Genomic DNA, 21,426 nt, shown 5'->3' with positions numbered 1-21,426 from the left:
GCCTTACTAGGAACCGGCTGCTTCTGGAGGAAAAGAGGGTGAACCAAAATAGTAAAACTGTAGAAAACCAAAACAAGGAACTATCACAGTCAGCAGGGACTGAAGGGTTGGGTGATAATTATGGATGCATCGCTTTCCCTTGTTAACTTAAAAATACTGATTAGAACTCATTGATGCTTCTTGTTGTCATGTTTTGTCAGCTCAGTGAATTCAAAGGTGCGTACCAGAGTAATACATTTCTTACCGTTCTGAATACCGAAGAGGAACAGGCCTGGCTGCTGAGGCTGGCTGGGCTGATTGATGCTCCCACTCACGGCGGTCTGAAACAGAGTTCCCGGCTGTTGAACGGGGGACGAGGTGGTTGTCTGGAGGTTTGCCACGCCATTTTGAGAAGCAAACATGGCTGACTGTGCGAGCTCCTGAGCAGCCAGTCCCCCTTGCAGAGAGGCCATATTGGACTGAGGCATAAATAGGCCCACGGGCTGCTCCTGCCGGTTGGTGGTGCTGCTGCCGAGCTGCATGGGCTGCTGCTCCTGAAACATGACCTGCTGTCGTGGGTCAGTAGGGTTCCCTAAGGCCATGGGCTCAGAGCGGTCCTGCTGGTTCACTGTCACCATGCTGGCTTGGGAAAAGAGCATAGAGGGGTTTTGGGGCTCTTGGGGAACTAAACTGCTGCTGGTCAGGGGAGGCATCTGGCCCTGGCTGTTGAACAGGAGGCTGGAGGCCTGGTCTGGTGTGGACATGGCATTGCCGCAAAAGAGTAGGCCGGCCTGCTGCTGCTGCTGCTGCTGTTGGCCTGGAGAGAGTGTGTTTGCTGATGGATGTGGGGAGATGGTCTGAAACAGGGACGCCTGCTGGGCTGGCTGTGTGTGGGGCTGGGGCTGGGAGGACTGCTGCTGCTCCAGGGGGCTTCTCTGCTGGATGGGGGAGATCTGGGTCTGGTTCTGAAATACTGATTGTGGCTCAGGGGAGGAGGATTGCAGCGCGCCGAGGAAGGCCAGCTGCTGCTGCTGCTGCTGTTGCTGCTGTTGTTGTTGTTGTTGTTGCTGAGAGCTACTGGTTGAAAGCTGGGAGGGCAGGGGGGTCTGGGGGAGGAACAGTCCAGGGGTTGAGGGTTGTTGCTCTGGAGACTGTAGTACTGTCATGGTGTTTTGGAAGAGAGCTGCCTGGACCTGCTCCTGGGAGGGTTTCTGAAAGAGAGCCCCCTGGGGGTCTTGTGTTTCCGCCAGCGAGCTGGGATTATGGAACATGGGCGGCGAGGGGTGAGAGGGTGACTGCTGGAGAAAGTTGGTCTGAATGGACAGAAGGTCATTTGCCTGCTGAAAAAGCGCTGCTTGTTGCTGCTGTTGCTGTTGTTGTTGTTGCTGCTGCTGCTGCTGCTGCTGTTGGGTGGGCTGGTACAGAGAGCCCTGGTTTGGAACCACCCCTTGTGATGAACCCTGATGTTCTGCGTTCTTGCCCTGGGAAGCATCCTGAAACATGCTGCACTGCATCTGAATCTGGGACTGAAACAGCTGCTGCTGCAAATTCTCCAAAACCTGCTGCTGTTGCTGCTGCTGAAACTGTTGCTGCTGGATTTGTTGCTGCTGTTGCTGCTGGATTTGCTGTTTCTGGATCTGTTGCTGGTGCTGGATATGCTGCTGCTGCTGTTTGGTTATAGAGTTGTCCGACTGAAGCGGTAAGCTACAGAACCCTTTGGCTTTAAGTTGTCTCACAGCTTCCTCCAGCTGGGCGACTTCGTCTGGAGGGAACAGTGGCAGCTGCTGCTGTTGGGATGCAGGTTCCCCACACAGCCTGCCCACAGCTCCGGGAGCGCCGCCTGGCCTCTCCTGCCTCAGGCCATCTCTGGGCTCCAGAAGAAACTGCTGTGAGCCTTGCTGAAGCAGAGGATCTGCAGGCACAGAGAACGAACTGCCGGTACTGATGTCCTGCTTCTGGATGGTGCTTAAGGGCTCGGTGTTGGTAAAAACAGGACTCTGGCCTTTATCAGGATCGCCTGCAGGTTGAGACAGGTTGCTGGAGAATGCTCGGCTTTTATTTAGGTGTCCTGCCGTCAAGTCTGAGTTCTGCTGCGCTGGACACAGGTCACCAGTCTGCTGGAAACAAACCAAACAGAAAAAAAAAGATGTGCTTCATGAACTTTTAAAACATGCAGCATTATTGTGCTAATTCCTTTTTTAAACCTCCATCCACAAAGAAAACTTCTATGAAGTATGACATGGATTGAATTTTACTGAATACCTTTGTATATCAAAAAACCCCTCTCTCTTTAAATTTAAATTATATAGATCAATACTTCACCTTAAATACTCCAGAAGATTGGAGGTTGCTTGTCACCTCCATTGGAGTGACATCTTCTCTCTTCACTAAAGGCAACATTGAAGGCATCAAGGCACCATCAAGAACTGAAGGAGCACAAGCAAGGATTACATCATGGTTTTTCCACTTCTTCAGACAGTAAAATAATAAATGCACTTGAGTCTATTCTAATGCAAACAGAGCCTTATGTGCGACTCCTAAACTCAGTCAAACATTTTTCAGTTTGAAATACCCAGAAATAAAGTATACATGGAGTAAACACTAACAATAAAGACAAGTTACCTTTAATTTGCTCATCAAAAGAGCAAGTCTTCACCGGAGAAGGCGTCTCTTTCTTCACAGGAACTTCATTTTTCGCTGCAAGGTTGTCCACAGAGCAACAAAATGAATGCAAATCTTCATGTGAATAGAAAAGAATGCGTGTAAACGTGGTGCGAAGGAAACGTCTTTCAATGTTTTACCCAAACCACCAAAAGGACCTTGAAATTGACAAAAGAGCTAATAAAAGAAACTTGTGAAAGGAGATCGCCATGTTAAGAAACTGGCTGGAAGCTAACGATCGCTAATCCCTGCTGTGAACTAACTAATCTGTAGGTGGTGGTGTTGAGTAACAGGGACAACTGATTTAATGAGGAGTTAAAGCTCAAGATGCAACTCCTGCTTCTATGCTGCAAAAATATTGTGTAAAAAAAAAAAATCTTTGAAAAACTATAATTATCTACAATGCAGGTAAATTTTGAACTAAGAAGAAGAAGCTTTAACGAAATTTCGTTTGGTATCATCTTTGCAGCAGTCTAAGACAGTCTAAGAAAAAAAAAAGTTAAGAGGTGACATAAATAATAAAATAGCAATGAATTATAAAATAAATATTAAAAGTGCCAAAGAACATTTGTTAGAATGAGTCCAACAGGTGACCCAGTTGTGTTGCCAGTGAATAAATCTAATAAGGCCTCTGTAAAAAATGACCTACTAATCTGGAGGCTGCCCTGATCAACCTTTCCTCATGATCTTCTTATCAGTCGATTGTAAAAAGAGACAAATAAAGAGAAACTTGTGTGAATAGGCAAAATGGACTCAAACAGACCTGGATCTGGAGTGTAGGTAAACGGCTGGACATCGTGGGATCTCCCGGCGTTGGTCACCACGTAGATTCCCACGCACACCGAAGACGTGACGGCTTGGTTCTGGTAAGGAGGAACCTTCACTATCAGGTGATTCTTGGGAAGAATCATAGATAGAAAGTACAGTCAGCCAACACCGAAAACAATATTATTTAAACACGTGAATTGGAGGAAATCGTCAAGTCAACGGGTTAAGGTAATGAGAAATTAGCATGTGGCTACACGTGGAGCTAATTTGAATGTGCACTTATGGGACTGAACAGCACTTTGCAATAGAATGAACATCTTAGATTTACAAGCAGAATGTTATGCATTCATAGTCCAAAAAACTATGACGACAACTTTGAGTCCTGCGATTATCTGGTGAGTCATTTCATGTTTATCAGTAATAATAAAAGTCATAAAGGCAGTAACATCTCCCTAGCGTTCTGACCCGGTGATAAGGACAATCTCACAGCGGGGCCATATCTACGAAACGTCTGAAGCAACAGTCCTTCATTTTCACACAGTTCCGCCTACGAACAGCTGGTGGCAGTAAACCTTTAAAAAATACAGTGCAGCCTCAATAATAAGAAGACCACTAGCCAGTTTGAACAATGCAGGTTTCAAATAAACTGTCTGAAAATATATTTTAAGAGAGGTGGGAGAGCTGAGTTACTTCATTCAACATGTTTGTAAGGCCTTGAAGACGCACGTCATCGGTTTCAGTCGGAAACAGTGACAAGAAATCTCCAGAATCGAATCAAAATGCAACGAGATGCTGCAGATTTATCAGTTCGTCTATTTCTGGCCATTTAATTCACAAGGACAAAGGTTCAAACTGGACTGTTGAGACACACTCAGAACGGCCTCTGAGACTGAGCGTAATTAGGTCAGAACACAATGAGACTACTCAAACCTTTGAACCAGCAGCCATTTAAGATGATTACAGCTAAAGCCCCATACAAATCTGAAACGGCCATGTCTATCTACTCAGCTCATTTCCATTAATCACCGCGGTGCAAAAATAACACAAAGAGAGAGAGGGAGACGTTTCACCTGGTGGAAGAGCTCCATGTCGATTTCAGCCTCTGCTTTCCACGATTTTTCATCTGGACCAGAGAGAAGACGTGTTTACTGATGAAACACACCTCATTAAAAACAGATGAGCCCAAAATGCCCAAACATATTCCCGTGGGTGGATTTCTTACCAGAAACATTCTCGTGAAAGACGACTTTGGTGTCTTTGAGGAAGTTCTTGCCGATGATGAAGACCTCCTCTCCGCCCCTCACTGAACAACTGTGCAGCGACTTCTTCAGTATTTCGGGCACCCCTGCAGGCTGGGCTGGAAACAGAGGAGACGCAGTGATGGAATGTTTTAGGATGAGATTTTGACATTTGTTGACTTCATTGTTTACGACAGCAGTTTAAATTGATCTTCATATATGTGCTCGCTGCCTTTCAAAGATACAGTTCTTTACATTTAAACAGTAAGTGAGGTCCTCTTTGATGATACCTCGTCCAAAAACATGTGATTAGCTCTCCTAAACAAGGATTTGCTTATTCACCAGAACCAGACTTCATCTAAATTTCCATCCATCATCTCCACACCTTAATCCTCACTAGGGTCATGGGGGGCTGGAGTCTATCCCAGCTGACTCAGGGTGAAGGCAGGTTCACCTGGACAGGTAACCAGTCTATCACAGGGCTACACTTAGAGACAGACAACCAAGCACACTCACATTCACACCTACGGACAATTTAGAATCCTCAGCATGTTTGTGGACTGTGGGAGGAAGCCGGAGAACCCGGAGAGAACCCACGCTGCACGGGGAGAACATGGAGACTCCACGCAGAAAGATCCCAGGTGTCCTCACCGGGACGCGAACCGGCGATCTTCTAACCACCGAGCCACCTTGCAGCCCTCATCTAAATTTTATTATTTCAAATTAATATTGTCTTATTCTCTCAATAACAAAAAAAATAATGAGCCATAACTACTGAGGAAAAGTTCGGCACCTTTGAATCTGTTTTTCAACAAACACCTTCCGACTTCAGTGACTTTGCCGAACGCGATCTGCTTCGGGGTCGAATCTAATTGTTGTGTTACATATAAACACATGACTTCATCTATCTTTCATTAGCAGCCATGAGACCTTTTGAACGAGCTAAAGAGATGTTCTCGGACCCTGTAATGTGCACGGACACTTCTGCCTGTTGTATTGCTAAAATCAATCATTTTTAAACTCGGTGATCCCTTTAATTTGAAATATGGCTCATGTGGTTGTTTTATTGCAATATGTTGTACATTTCTCACAGGCCATTAAAACGGTAAAAGGGCTTGGCACATGCTGAAGACCACTCCCCCTTTCCCTCGAACACATTTCACAAACCTTTTTCATTACTGTGAACCACACACACACACACACACACACACACACAGATGCCAAGCGGGATTACTATTTTTTCTTATTTTGTGGAAAGATATTTCCCTGGATTGCACGCTGGCGCTGTGTAAACAATAGAAGTCCACACACCTCTATTGTTTCGTCTTTTCCCTCTCCTTTTCCCTCTCCGAGCACTTCTTCTAAATCCACTTACACAGATATTTTCTTATGGCCCTAAGCGTCTTTCCTGTTTATGAAACCAACCACACCCTCGTACTGTACGCGTTATTAAATAACTGAATCTGACGGGGGGATCTTTGCACATTGTCTCCGAACGCTGACATCAAAAGACAACAGTCTCCAGACCTCAAGGCCTTCTTCAAGTTTAGAAACCGGACCTCTCTTGTTAAAGAGAAAACAAGAAATAGCTCAGTTTACAGTATGAGGATAATTATTAACTAAGTAGGTTGCAGGTCAACTGTCAGTTTTCCCTCATTTAACCTGCTGAATTCTAGCAGAGTTGGTTTGCTGTAACCACCACAGTCTGTTTACAAATGTGCAAATATCTACTCATTTTTTTAGAGGTTCAACAAATGCATCAGCTCCACAGAGAAACACACGAGGAGACGGACTTACTGCACAGGATTGGAAACGAGGGAGTCTGTAGTGTGAGCGCTGATCCGTCTGGACGGGGGATGTTGACCCGAAACACCAGCCGAGCGCGTGTGCTCTTCTTCTTGGAACCGGCCACGCCGATCCGAGCCTCGACATCAGCGTTACGGAGCTTCAAGATCCCAACGCAGTCCACCCTGAATAAAAAAACACAGAGGGACGACGTTAGCTTGGACAAGCTTGGACTTGTTTCAAGTTGCAGTTTAAACAACAAACTTCACAGTGTTTACTAAACTAGCAGCTCTTTACGAAACCAAATACGTCAGCATGACATTGAAATGAGTGATTTCCCACAAGGGGATCGATGAAGTGTCTGAAGAGGTCGTTTACAAAAACAGATAACTCCACTTGTGTAGATTTTCAGGAAACTTGTTTTTTTTTTGTTGTTTGCTTGAGATGATATCAATCAAACTGAAACTGAGTGGATTCAGTAGAAATGACAAAAACAGAGATAACTAAGTTTGACTGATGTTGTCTCAGGCGGACGATGGAAAAGTTGGTTTTCTGAAGGTTTGTGAAAACGGAGTTGTCTGTTTTTGCAAATGAACTCTTCATTTATGCGATCACTTTATTAAGCAATTAGTCTGCTTCATCATGAACAACCATTTAGCACATTAGAGTAAATAAAGGGACTTTGTTTAACATGTTAAAATGAAAATCAATGAAACAATCCAATTACAGTCTCGGGGGGGAAAAGTACGTACGCGAGTGTCATTTTGCTGCTTGGGTCCAGGGACACCTCGATGACAGTTGTGCCGTCGATGTCGACCTCCTTGCAGGCCGTGGTGTTGCGACCGGTCACCCTGCAGGCCTGGTAGAACCCGTGAGGCTTCACGCGGCCGGTGTCGTTTCCTACGAACACCTGCAAAACCACCGGCTCGTTCACACCCTCCAGCTGCACAGAGGGAAAAAAGACGAGGAATCAGATACTGGTGACGGTAAATATTTGTGTGTGAGTAAGAACGTGTTTCAGGAAAACACAGAGCAAGCCAAGGAATTCATGAATCACTAATTTTTGAAACTTACGGAAACGATGAGCTTATTCCTCATCATGTAACACCACGCAACAGCTGGGACACAGCTGAGTCTGTTCACCTTTCTCCACTCGTTTTATGAAGCTTCATGTTTTTTCATTAGTCTCTGCATTTTTACCAGCCAGTTTTCATTTTGCCTTCTTGTGTAATCATCCTTTAAAAGCCTGTTTGTTATCTCCTGCTGTTCCCATGCCCGCCTTCGACATCTGGATTCACCTGCTCTTCCTGAGTACGAGCGAGCCAGTTAACTGGGTGACCCGGCAGAACTCAGACTGCTTTGTTCTCGTGTCCACATCACCGGGGCAGGCAAACTAACCAAGGTACTAGGCGAAGAGAGACTATTTCTCTGCTCAATTGCTTTACAGGTTCTGCCCCAAATACAGCTACTACATACAGTTATCTTCCTTGGCCTTCACTCATAAGCTCAAGCAAGAGTTAGCTGGTGGTCTGATAGGGAAACTGCTCTCTGACCTTTCACCTCACACCACCACCACGTAGACTTGAACACAAGATCTAAAAGAAATCTAACGGTCCAGCTGCCGTCAACCAGTCCACGAGTTTATCTTCAGTGCTGCTCTAAAGTAAATCATTCTTTGTACAACAACAACTCAGATGTAGTATCCTGACGTTGATTAATTTGGCTGTGGATATTCACCATCCACAGAGGGTGACTCCAGCGATACCAACGGGTACGAAGACGTGCGTTTATCTTGGCGGAGACGAGGGACCGTTTAAAGCCAGTTCAAACTTTGCTGCCTCGACAGTTCTGCAGCGACACGCCCCCTCTGCATTATGAAACCATAATGCGGAGCAGATAGAAAAACAAACACAGGATTACACCTGGCATAGGTAGGCAATCGGTTTTAACAGGCGCCGTTTGGGACATCCAAACAAAGCACACAAGCCGCTGCATGCAAACACTTTGACACACAACGACCTTTACTCTTCCACTTCAATATTGACATTGTTTTGCCCCCACTGCTCTTATGACTCCAAGAATAGCAAATCTTAGACACATGATATGTATTTTAAAGCCTCTGGCAATAACTCAATCATTAACTTAACCTTAAACAGAGGCAAACTATAGGAGAAAAGTCAAAACACTGACTGGAACATTCACTACAGAAACTCTATCAGGGGTTTTACCTTAACGGTAGGGAAGCCCTGCTGAGTGCGGTCCTTCACGGATCCTCTGCTGCCTTCTGTCAGATAGCGAGCTCGGTGCTGAGTCTCAGGCTGGACGAGGATCTTCAGCTCCTTCCCTTCACTCTTTTGTGGGAATTGCATCGAGAGGGTTCCTCCTTTCTGGTTTGTCGTCTGAGGATCATCGGAGCTGCAGAAAGAACGATTCGACAAAGATGCCGGCCGATTACCTCTGACATTTCCGAACACTTCTGCTGTTTTAAAATGGATTAAAACGTATGTCTCAACTCACTTTGACTACATATTACCCTACCCTGCTACTGCTTGCACCATCTTTAGGCTCAGTGGAAGGCAAGTCACGACATGAGCCCTCTCAATAATAAATATCTGTGTATAGATATCTGGCTGGGGCTTGCTGCAGTAAATCGCTCTCACAGCCACAACAGTGCAAACGCTGTGAAGTTGCCATGGTGCTCTAAGCAATGCAGAGTTAAGAGGCCCTCCATCAACCAAGCATATTCTATCCCCAGCTCTTAAAACGTTCAGAGTTATCTGTTTATTTAATCTGCTCTGCTTATCCTAGGTCTTTGAGAGAGGCTCTGTGATTCACTGTGGCTGACCATTGTTTGTACTTCGGTATCCTGCCCCTCCCTCCCCTCTGATCTCGCCGCTCTCCTTCAGTCAAAGCGTGGTGGGAAATTTAGAGGCAGACTAGTTTGTTAAAGATTTCCATCTGCTGGTGTGTGTCAGTGTGTCGTTTCCTGATAATATCTGCTCTGACAATCAGGATGAGTGCCGAATGCGATTATCCAGGAGGGTGTCTGAAACAATAGTAGGATAAAACAAAGGCCGAGCATCCACTTGAGAAGTTAGCGGTGCCCCTAGCAACAGTGGAATACTAAATAATTGAAATATCAATTACTAAGTCAACAATGTTTACCCACAGGAAAAACACAATGAGAAAGTCTCCGTAGATCCACCTGCACATCATTAAAGGCTTCTCTTTTGATATGTTCTGCTCATCATGATCTAACAGCTCAATATCAGTCAAAGCATTTCAGCTACAAACCTTCCTTTAGCTCCCGCCTTGCTGTCAGGGCCGAGCTGCGAGAGGACAAAGTGTGGACCTTTGGCACTGTCTGCATCGAACACATCCATGCTTGCTTCCTCGGCACGTGCAGACTTTGGACCGGGCCTTTGGCGAGGGGTTCGCTTGCGGGACTTTCGTGGCACTTCCGTGTTGTCGTTGTAAGAGACGCTGCTCGTGACGCTGAAGTTGGACAGAGAGTCTTCCATCCAGATGCTGTTGCTCTGCTCCGAGTCCAGGGACGCCTCATCCTGGCAGGACATGCGGCTGTCGTCCAGCAGGTCTTGCGGAGGTGGAGAGATGTTCAGTATGGTGCGGCGCTTCGACGGGGTCATCTGGTGGTGCGCTTGGGCCTCCTGGGACGCTACACCTCTTCCTCCTCCGTGCTCACCGCCGCCCCTGCCGTTCCCGCTGCCGCCACCGCCGCCGCTGCTGTTGCCGCTTTCTGCTCCGCCAACCTCCGGCACCACCCTGCTGCTCCTGGCGTCCTCTGGATCGACATTGCCGCCGCGAGCTGGGTTCTGGTCACCGGCTAAAGCACTGGAATGCATGGTGGAGCTGGAAGAGGTGGAAAAAGCACTGCGGGGGCCTTCCATGGTCATAGAAGAGGACATGGCATCTACAGTGCAAATAATTAGACAGTGAGTAAAGGCATCTCACACAGTGTTGGCTAGCAGTCCCGTTTAAGCAGCAAAATTTGTTCATGATTGTTTTTGCTTTAGGTTTTTTTTTTTTTAATTCATCCAAATTTTCCCCCTTTTTCACTGGATCTTACATGTGTGTGTGTGTGTGTGTGTGTGTGTGTGGTGCTGATGATATCTGAGAATTTGTAAATGTACAGTATGTGAAGCGCAGTAGAGGTGTGGAAGTTCACCTTATTTTTATTTTTAAATCTAATGACTCAATGAATTTATCATTATTGGTAGCACTTTGTTCATGTTCAAGTGACTAAAAAGCCAAAATGATGGAATGGAGAGGGATGTTCAAAACAGTAATATGCACAATATGAGGCATGCCAATTATTGGAGCTTTTTCTTTAGTTTTTTTTTTTTTTTTTAATTTTTTTTTTTGCTACAAAAGTTCATTTTTGGGACTGAACGTAGCCACAGAGACAAAATAAACAAGCTTCTGACCTATGAAGCAGAGAACTGCAGACCATTTTATATGCAGACACTCCCTGCTTCAGAGGGAACTTCCTGGAATATAAAAATGAGACAGCGAATGAGCAATAAAAGCTGAACAGCAAAAAATTTATTCAGATTTTGTAAAAAAAATAAAAAAAATCATTAGAACATTAAGCATTTTTTTTATTTTTTATTTATTTTTTTGCCAAAAAAATGTTGCTCCAGCATGCTTACATACACCGTAACTTCAAAAGCATTCAAATAGTTACAAGGAACTAGATGAAGAGTGGGGAAAAGTGTGGTTAAGCTGCAGCTTGTAAAGAAGGAGTTAGACTGCTGTTGACATTCTGGATTTCTCGGCGACTCTTTAAGCGAGCAAAAAAAAACACACAGTCGGAAAGAAAAAGAGGCATGGAGGTGGCGTCATTTTGAGCAAAGATCAAAACACAAAGACAAACGGTTCATGATCACAACCAAAAACACATCACTGGAACCCAAATACTGAAAGATGCCCATCGTGTCTCAATGCAAAGCTAATCATTATATATATTAGTGCCCTGAGTGAACTATTCGTTTGGTCTACATGCATTAAAATTGAATGAAGTTGGAGCTGCTATACGATCCTTATCACGCCAGCTGCTTCTGTGCTTTATTGTTGCATATTACCAAACAAACACGCAGTGAGCATGTAATCTTTGGGGTTGTTGGAGTTTCTGAGTCCATAGTTGCCTGCTGACCTACGTATGTAACCCAACCTCAGCTGCCTTATTTATCATAGTTTTCCTTTAATTATTTACCAAGCAGTCACTTCACTGCGTATCACGTGAGCATCAGAGGAAAAGGGGAAGAAACGGGATGCAGCAGCGTTGACACGTTTCTGACAGAAGCACAGCGAGCTTTTAAAACATAAAGATAACGAACTTCAAACACATACCCGACTTTTTATGCATGTTTAATGTCAACACAAAACCAGACAACCTGTGGTTTATCATACATGCACCAAAGCTTTTTGTTTTTTTTTACTGCAAACATGACAATCAAGCGCTAAAATCTAAAAGAATTCCTTTGGTCAGGTGAGAAGTGGTCAACAAGCTTATCAACCACAGGAACTGGCCGGGCTTAAACCGTGCAGTATTTAACCTTTAGCACTATATGTAGTTTCTAGACTTGTGTCTTTATCTGTTGAGGTGATTTTCTTCTGTGAACAATAGCTCCATCTTGGAACTACAGAATGGGCAATAAGGTGATTACAGCCACTCAAAGCTTCTTATTTCCCCCAAAAAAGTGAAAGCAGGATTAGGCTGTTGTGCTGTGCTGAGTATGTAAAACCGTCTTTGCCTGGGTCTCATACTATTACTGTGTAGAGTCCGACTATTAGCTAATGTTGCGCTACACACATTAATTGTAATGTTTAATAGAAAATAGAGGGTCTAAATATGATGTGGGGGCATTTTATTTAGGTGGTTTGGGTGGGGCATGATCAGTCCTGCCTGCAGAGGAGAAACAGAGACAAGAGACGCCAGATCCTACCTGATGCTAGAGGAGCTGAAGGGAGAGGCCCTGCCTCTCCGCCGCTCGTTTGACTCATGGCTTTTGGGTTCTGCTGAGTGGAGGAAGGCAACTGTAGCTCTCTGGGAAGAAGGTCATATACTGACTCTGTCGTGAGAAAAAAGGGGGAACCAACAAAACATCAGTGAGGTGACGCATTGACGGTGACTAAACAAAAATACAAATCATGATTCAGATTTCTTGGGTAATGACATTACAGTTAGAATCCTGTTTTCGTCTGAAATATGATTTCATGCTTTTCTCGTGATGATACTGTTTCACAGAAATACAAACCACCACGTTCACATAACTGTAAGAACATACCAATGACAAGGAATTAGACAGAACAGAGAGCTGTGCTTGTAGGAACAGTCCCTGATCATTCTATCATCAGATCAGAAGCCAAATGGGTTCCCATCCATCCATCCATCCATTATCTATACACCGCTTAATCCTCACTAGGGTCATGGGGGGTTGGAGTCTATCCCAGCTGACTCAGGGTGAAGGCAGGTTCACCTGGTCAGGTAACCAGTCTATCACAGGGCTACACTTAGAGACAGACAACCAAGCACACTCACATTCACACCTACAGACAATTTACAATCACCAATTAACCTCAGCATGTTTCTGGACTGTGGGAGGAAGCCGGAGAACCCGGAGAGAACCCACGCTGCACGGGGAGAACATGGAGACTCCACGCAGGAAGATCCCGGGTGTCCTCACCGGGACGCGAACCGGCGACCTTCTAGTTTTGAGGTCATGTGCTAACAACCGAGCCACCTTGTACCCCCAGATGGGTTTCCACTTGTGTAATATTTCCAAACTGTGCCGCACGACGCACATATGCAAAGTCATGCTACACCTTTACATGCCCTCCCCTTAATAGGAACAATTAATGAAGGAAACATTAATGTGCAATTAATTAGTTTGCTGATAAACTGAAAGTCAAGCGTGGTCCAAAAACTCTTGACCTGACCGAAGCCCATTCTTTCTAGACATTGGTAACGCTGCCGGCATCTTCCTCAGCCTGTTAAAGCGAAGGCATTGTGTCATTCAGACATGGATCCTCAAGGCTTCATCTTATACCGCAGTACCACAGTACAGTTCAGACTTGTGCTGTGTTGAGACCGACGATTAAACGTTACCTGGTTTGACCCAGTCAGAGGGACCCAGGTGCTCTTTAAGACATAAGCTGACACACTGAGATGTTATCAGATCAACAAAAAGGAGTGCATGTCTGAAAGGGGCTTGGTGAATGAGTTAAATAACTGTGAAGTGGCCTTGATGATTTAAATCAGTAACTTCATTCAACAAAGTCACCTCTAGTTGTTAAAACAACAAATATTTTACAAAGTACTTTTCCAAATGAGCACGACTCTTCGACTTCACCATTAAATTCACAACAAACAGCAAAAACAAAAAGCAGGTACCGACATCCATGCAGAAAAACCAAAGACCTCTTGCTCGTCAGTGCCATTAACGCAACACGCCACCAGCAGTCCAGCCAGACATTTGGGCGTGTTGTGCTACTGAGGACTAATGTAGCCTCGAGCCGCTAGCCTTAATCAGAGATGAGAAGTAGGCCACAAAGGTCTGGCAAGCTCACTTTCTTCTAACACGCCCAGGTTTTTTTTTTTTTTTTCTCAATTTGAAACTTGTACTTTGCAAATGACATCACTCGGGGCAATTCAGCAAACACAGCTTCCTCTGCATCACTAAAGGCTTAATGCGCCTTTTTTTTGCTTTACAAAAGCAGCCGAATGCCCAAAGGTCCGTATAATGAGTCAAAGCTGCGTGGAATTGGAGGATGCTTGGAAATCAGTGCTGCAACAATTACACATCTTAATTAAGTTATTTTTTCTCATTTTGGTCCAACACAACAAGACATTTGCTGACAGATTTTAAGACCCAATAAAATAAAACTGTCACCGATCAGCTTTAAAAACCAAACAATCAAGCAGCTGATCAAGTTCTCTGGTGAGAATAATCCTCAGTTGCACCCATTTTTTAATTTACCTTAGCAAACATTCTTTAAACACGGAGGTTAACAGTTAACGAAAAACATGCATTTTATTTTTATGGACCCCAGTAAAATCATACATCAACTCATCCTGCACCGCCTGTCCAAGTTCATCTGACCTCAGGGCTGGTAAAACACTTTGATGAGGATCAAACCAGATGAAGGGGGAAAAAAAGCACAAATTGGTGAGACAACTGAGGTCAAAGCAAAATCTGTAGCATAGCAAACAAACAGCAGATCTCATTACAAACAGGGTCGTACAAAGACTTTTTCTCTGTGCCTCGCCGACGCCAACAGGACACGGAGAGGGGAGAAAGCCTTGGGTCAACAGCATGACAACACTTTTACTAGCAGGCTGATTCATCATCCAAATATTATGGTATGAACTTAGAGCGGCCATTACAGTCGCCTGACTCTCTTCTCTGCCAACTGCCAGCTTTAATTACTTGCAGCTGAGTCCCAGGGTTCGGTGTGTATATCAGATACTTAACCCTCCCATTGTTACCACTCGCTGTGTACAATAGACAAACCTGGGACATACTGAAACCAGCCAGGGAATGCTGGTTCCCAGAAAGGGAGCTTAAAAACTGGACTCAGCAAACTCCTATAACCCACCCTGAACCACACATACACACAGGATTCTAGTGTGGTTTTGCTGGTTATTTGCTAAGTTCTCCAAACAAAATCGCACACACACGCACGCACACAAACACCCCCTACCACGGCCACAAAAACACTTTTTCTGCCCCTGCATTTACGCTTTAACTCCACAGTCTTCTTGGGGCTCACTGACTGAGTGCACATGCAGCAACATGTGCTCCGAGCGAGCAGCCCTTCCAGTAAACACATTGCCAACCGCACAGACAGAAAATATGTACTCTTCTCTCAGAGCAGTGGTCTCGAATCACTGGCTGGCCTGTTCAAAGTGTTTCCACAGTCCCTTTGACGTTTTTAAAAGACTGAGAGAGAGAAAAAAAAGAAATCTTATTTTGCTGCATACTTGTTTCCTCGTAAGCAGACAGACAGAGAGCGATTCTTAATTCACACGTGACAAAACAGTGTCCCTTTCACACGGGAGACGATTTAAAAAATAAAAACGGTCAGCCTCGTTAGCTGGGAAATTAACCGTACTGACTCACGCACCACGTGATGTTTTGATTTTACTTTCAGACCATCGTCATGTTGTGCAGACCACTGACCACACAGGAAAACTTTTCATTTTCTGAGCGCCTGTGATGATCATAATTACAGATTAAAAGCTGACCAGAAACATCCACGCTGACACAACACGGGCTTCGTTTTGATCAGGCCTGCTCTCGCTAATAATACATTATTATAAAGTTCAGCTGAAGGGAAAATGAGCCCCCCCTTCATGAGCTGTTTAACTAAATTACTTTCCCCCCTCACTCAGATAAATAACAAACCACATCCACTCACAATCCAAGTTTCACATCAGAAATCCTGCACAAAGTTTTGTGGAGCTTAGCACAAATATTTCTCCTCCTTATACCCTCGCCATGCTTTGTGATATGTTTATATGGTAAGTAGCGCAGGCTAAAGGTGAAAAAAGAAAGCACTCACCATGTGAATGGCAGGACTTACACTCCCATTCATTTCCCTCACATTCCTGCTGCTTGCTCTTACTAGCCCTGGCACCTGGGGCGTGGCACTGGTTTTTTGGCTGAGTGACTGATTTAACTCCCTTCTGTCCCCCTCCTCCACTCCACCTACCTCTCTCCCTGTCTTGTTTACTGTGCTCCCGACCCTATTCTGCGCTGCATCTTGCTCAACAGGTTAGTGGTATTGTCATGTGGAATCCTGTCAAGCAGAAACAAAAGCAGTAGTATAACCAACTCGCTCAACAAAAAATACTCAGGCCACGATTTACTCAAGTGACTGAACTCCGCAGAACGTGGATGAGGAAGACGAGCTCGAGCTCACCTCGTCACAGTACACTTTGGAGATTATTCCGAGCGGGGAAGATAAAAAAGAAACGGCGGAGGGGCCGGCACCTGCAGCAAACCCTGTACAACAACCCTGAAATGTTTACAGCCAAGCCTACATGAAGGCTGCCAGGGACTCCATAGCAACGCAGACCAGGGGACGAGTCTTCGGAGCGTTGGAGTCTCTTGTGAGCAAAGTGAAAATGGGAAAATAGACGAGTGTTATCCAGACTCAAGTTATAAATTAATTCACATTTAGATCATATATTCATGAACGTAGCTGGCTGGTAACTGCACCACAGTGTCATCTAATTGATATATCATTACTGGGTCTATTTTTCAACATCCTGCTTTTGCCACTGTTTTATATATAATGATTAAACCCTTATTGGAAATGTTGAGGTCTAATAATAATGAATTATTTCTAAATGCTCCAATATTGTCATTTGGTAGATATGGTCTGAGATTCTGCAATTAAATAATGAAACCTTTTCTTCATATTGCAGGATTAAATGACACAAACCTGAGACCATCTCGAGATAATCGTCATAGCGACACTACTAATTACTTCAGTTCGGAAAATGTGTGTGTGCATAATTCCTAAAACCACTGAGAGTTATCCTAAAAATCTCATCAGATCAACATGAGGTTAATTTGCTCACATTTACAACAGAACCACAGGCTCAAAAATGACTAAAACGTTGATTAGATTATATTTACAATTTGTCAAAGACGTTTACATGCAGTAAATGTTAACGTGGTGTAAGACATCTAGCAGGAGTTCTGCAGTCAGAAACCACATCAGCAACAGCTCGGAACAACAGCGAAAAGCACAGATAATGTGTTAAATACTTCGTGACCTGCTTAGAAAGATGCGGCTGCAATAGTCCCTAATTTTGTTAAGACACAAGCCAACGTGCCCAAATGTTCTCCCTGGTTTCTAACTCGACAGGAAACATCTAGAATTGAGTATACAGGGCACCCGTATAGCTCACCTGGTTGAGCGGGCGACCCATGAACAGGGGCTATATTTAAAAAAAAAAAAAAAAAGAATTGAGTATACAGTCGTGACTCGATAATCCGACACTAAATGTAAAACCTTCTTCTATGTCGGATAGCAAGGCTGTCGGATTGTCAAGACGGAGGTCCAGATACAAGGAGGGCTTGATGCTGGAAGGATCATTAGTTGTTAATCATTGTTCATAGTTGTTATAATAACTAGTAGGGCTGGTCGCAATAGAACTTTCTGCTCTCTGGATATTCAGGCCCAATTAATGATGAATATCAGAATATTCTGTGCGGTCGGGGGACACTTCCACCCCGGGGCAGCGCTCTGACGGGGTGGAAGTGTCCAGAACACACAGGCAGTACTTGGCTGCTGATGCTAGTTTAGTTAGCGCTCACACTTCTGTTTCCTCCATCGGTGGCGGCGGGGGAGTGGCAGATACGCTCCACCGTTACCATCCATGTTTACTTCCATAAACACTGAGCACGCTCGCTGCGTGTGACGTCGTCGTGTCCTCTTCTGCGCATGCGGGACACTTTTGGCTCGTATGAAGTTCACACAGCAGATCACATACAAGTCGCATTGAACTGGAAACGTGAAGGAAGTCACAAAGAAATCCTCATTGAGCATCAAGTCCTGCAGTGTGAACGTAGCCAATCTGTGGGATTGTTCAGTCAGATAATACGCCGTCATCCTGATTGGTGACATTAAATGTCATGTCGGAGTCAGAATCCAAGGCTGTCGCTATGTTAAGGCTGTGGGATAGCAAGGTTTAGGATTGTTAAGGGTCAGATTATTGAGTCACGACTGTATTTATAATTGGATGCTTTACAAATCTAGAGAGGGCACCTTGAACTATTGTAATTCTTTGTATGTAGAGCAGCCGTCTCTTCTGTTTCAGGATTGATTTTAGGATTTTACTGCTTGTTTTTAGGGTTTTAAATGGGTTAGCGCCACCGTATCTAGCAGATCTGTTGCATCATCAAAACCCAGAGCTGAGGTCGAGTAACCAGATGCTCTACGATGATCCAGGCACAGAAACAGAGGCGATGGAGCCTTTTGCGGCGGCTGCCCACTAATCTCTGGAACAGCTTGCCTTTTCATATAAGAACTGTTCCAAATTTGCAAAGTCACCGCTCCAGCCCCACCTGTTCCCGCTGGCTTTTGATTCTAGTCGAGCTCGACACCGTGACTCCATCTTATTGTTCCCTTTCATGCACATTTGTTTATCTAATTCTACAGTTGTTGATCTTTGGTATTTGAAGGCTGTGCAGCACTTTCACCATCTATGTTTGTTTTAAATATGCCACGCAAATAAATTTGACTTAGTGTTCATAAATTACAAACATATGAACCCAAACATAGCTTTATACTGAGCCACAGCAGCTCTTACTTAGATTCATGCATGTCACCGTGATGAGTCACTAATCGCTGTTTGTGTTGTAAAATGTAATTACTGACATTGTCGGAAGTTATGACACAGTTTCAAATCGGATTATCAGAAGTGAACACAGCGGGCTTTTCATCATTTTACTGTGGGTCAATACAGATAACAAAGGCAGGTGGCAGAGAAGCAGTAAGCAGAGCTCTCTTTACGGCACACTGCGTGTTTCTACAGGGATCTACATTTCTACCTCACAGAGTAATAAACACACAGCCTGGTAATGTAATGATGCTGAATGCAGGTCGGATAACTTTCGTTTTGACAGCAGCGTCTGTTACTAATAGGTTGGAGGATTGCATCAAACACGATGACTCAAAAATTGCCGACAGTGGTTAGTTGACAGCCTGCACAGCAACGTGTAACCGGTTATTGCATGCGAGGAGAACCGTGACACCATCACGGTGTTTGACAAAATGTGGCTGCTGATGACAAAAGAAACGCAACTTACAACAGAGAAGACGTGTGAAATCACAGCGACTGCGTACGTGAAACGCACCTGTAGCTACAATCATGCACATTTTGAATCAGCTAAACATAAACCAACGGTTCTAGCTTCCATCCAAACATTTAAAGCTGCTTATTCTGGTTGTATTCTTCTAAAAATACCGGAAAAAATGTGAATCCACTGGATCACAAAAGCATACAGATAATCCACCGCCGCCGAGATCAATTCAGACCCCCTGACTCGCATTTTCATTTCACAGGGATCTCAGCTGTGTGAAAGGTCAAATCTTTGCACTTTGTCTTGGATCGGGTCCAGGTTAGAAACACAGACGCCAAGAAATGCCGAAAACAATCGAGGAGTTTGGGGGATAAGAGGACTTTGTGGCTGCAACTTTTAATTAGGTTCATCTCGAACAAAAAAGGACTTGGCCCCCCTTCGTCCCTTACAATCATTCATGCAACCATACGACCCTAAAAGAGTCTTGAATTCTTTCCACACAGTCACCTGAACAAGTCACCCAAGCTCTGGACCGGGCCGAGTCGCACCAGTTTGTAGCTGCTTCAGCCCGGCTAATCCCGAAGCAACCAGGAACGACCTCCAGGCGTCGGTTTACACAACTTGCTTTCAACAAACACCTACCACCATCCTGACTTTACAAAATAGCCCACTGAGACTCGTGTGAGGGCCAAACCGCCCAGCGATAAGTCATGTTTGGAAACAAAGCGGGTCAGTAGTTGTATTTATTCTCCTCCTCGCAGCAGTGGACTCAGTGGTGCTGTGTGTTATTTGTGAGTGGACACTAATGGGAAGATTATAGTCCAACTCTGTGCTGTGCCTTTAGCGGACCAAAAAAAAAAAGCTGAAACAGATACTTAACCCGACGTGAAAGCGTGACTTCAGAAAGCCGTGGAATTCAAACTATTCGCAGCACACACACGCAGGCTCACATACGTGCACACCCGCCCAAAAATGTTATGTTTACATACAAATACTGGAATGTGCTAAACATGTACACAGCATTTCCAGTGAAATCGGACCTCGCCGGTGATGAGAAGTGACTGCATGTGAGTCAGAGGACGCGACACACAGACATATTACCGGCATTAAAGTCCACCGGAGCTGTTAAAAAAAAAGGGTTTGCCAATACAGGCATTTTTGTCCGGCTCACAGGAAAAACTGTGTTGAGGCAACAGGAAGAGCCTTTAGCAACACTGCACGCATAATCGCAGACGGTGTAGCGTCACCAGGCTGTTATGATAACCACCTTTAAGAGCAAAACTGCATTTATAAGCTGCTTACAGAATAGTTTTTACTTCCATGTCATGCCAAATGCTTTCCTTCAAGATCCTGTATCATCAAAAACATCGCCTGGTATCACACACACATGACATAATGACAATTAAAAATAAACCTTTGAGAACATCACATGCTGTACACTTTAAGGTGTTTGTATGGGCTGAATTTCTAACACAGTGTGCAGCAAAAAGCAGAAGAGAAAAAAAAAATACTTGGTGAAAGAAATTGCGCAACATTTTGGGAAATGTGCGTTTTCGCAGTTCGATGGGAGGATCAACAGCACTTTTATGTCTGTACAGTAAATATGACGCCACACCCAGCAGCAGCAGCAGCAGCAGCACACTGTTAACGGAGAAACTGCTGGTTTGGCTGTGAAGGTAATAAAATCCACATACCAACACCCCTAAGACGCGCTAATTAGCGTGTTATAGCTTGTTAATTTGTACAAAACTGAAGAGAAAAAATGAGCAGCTTATCAGTCTTCTCAACATAATAACAAAAGGTAAAAAACAAACTATAGGATAAAGGTTCATTGTTGGACATGCAGCAGCGTCAGGCCTGCATCAACAGACTGGGACTGTATGTGGCTGCTCATCCAACAGCTAATGCACAAACTAAACTATACTAAATACAATTAAAATCATTGAGAAGACGAGGGAGACTCAATCTCAGACTACACCGTGCACAGCTGATCTACAATCTCAGTAAAACGTGATTCAAAAATAGTCTGCGGAGTCACGTAGGTCCAGTTTTGGAAACCTTGGAAACTGATTTCTGATGAAAGCTGTTGACACACGGAATAAACAGACACATAGCGTACATGGGGAATATCTGCATGAGTGTTGAAGTGTTAAGAA

General features: G+C 44.5%; 1 protein-coding gene across 3 annotated transcripts in view; it reads right to left on the bottom strand.

The window, feature by feature from the left end:
- Positions 1 to 21,426, bottom strand: part of kars1 (lysyl-tRNA synthetase 1) — a 48,411-nt gene that overhangs the window by 16,261 nt on the left and 10,724 nt on the right. The window contains exons 2-12 of one of the 3 annotated variants that reach the window (XM_008288180.1): positions 12,398 to 12,523; positions 9,726 to 10,362; positions 8,660 to 8,846; positions 7,184 to 7,374; positions 6,444 to 6,616; positions 4,631 to 4,765; positions 4,479 to 4,531; positions 3,404 to 3,536; positions 2,602 to 2,676; positions 2,302 to 2,405; positions 348 to 2,093 (exon numbers count right to left, since the gene is read on the bottom strand). In XM_008288180.1, the coding sequence (XP_008286402.1) occupies positions 348 to 2,093; positions 2,302 to 2,405; positions 2,602 to 2,676; positions 3,404 to 3,536; positions 4,479 to 4,531; positions 4,631 to 4,765; positions 6,444 to 6,616; positions 7,184 to 7,374; positions 8,660 to 8,846; positions 9,726 to 10,362; positions 12,398 to 12,523 (3,560 nt within the window). Of the gene's footprint in view, positions 1 to 347; positions 2,094 to 2,301; positions 2,406 to 2,601; positions 2,716 to 3,403; positions 3,537 to 4,478; positions 4,532 to 4,630; positions 4,766 to 6,443; positions 6,617 to 7,183; positions 7,375 to 8,659; positions 8,847 to 9,725; positions 10,363 to 10,876; positions 12,320 to 12,397; positions 12,524 to 21,426 lie in introns of those variants that run through there. The other 2 variants (XM_008288181.1, XM_008288182.1) reach the window with 2 other exon arrangements.

Source organism: Stegastes partitus, unplaced genomic scaffold (assembly GCF_000690725.1).
Source record: "Stegastes partitus isolate 25-593 unplaced genomic scaffold, Stegastes_partitus-1.0.2 Scaffold545, whole genome shotgun sequence".
Lineage (NCBI taxonomy): Eukaryota > Metazoa > Chordata > Actinopteri > Pomacentridae > Stegastes > Stegastes partitus.
The sequence above is the reverse complement of the archived record's forward strand: the minus strand, read 5'-3'. Positions and strand labels throughout refer to the sequence as shown.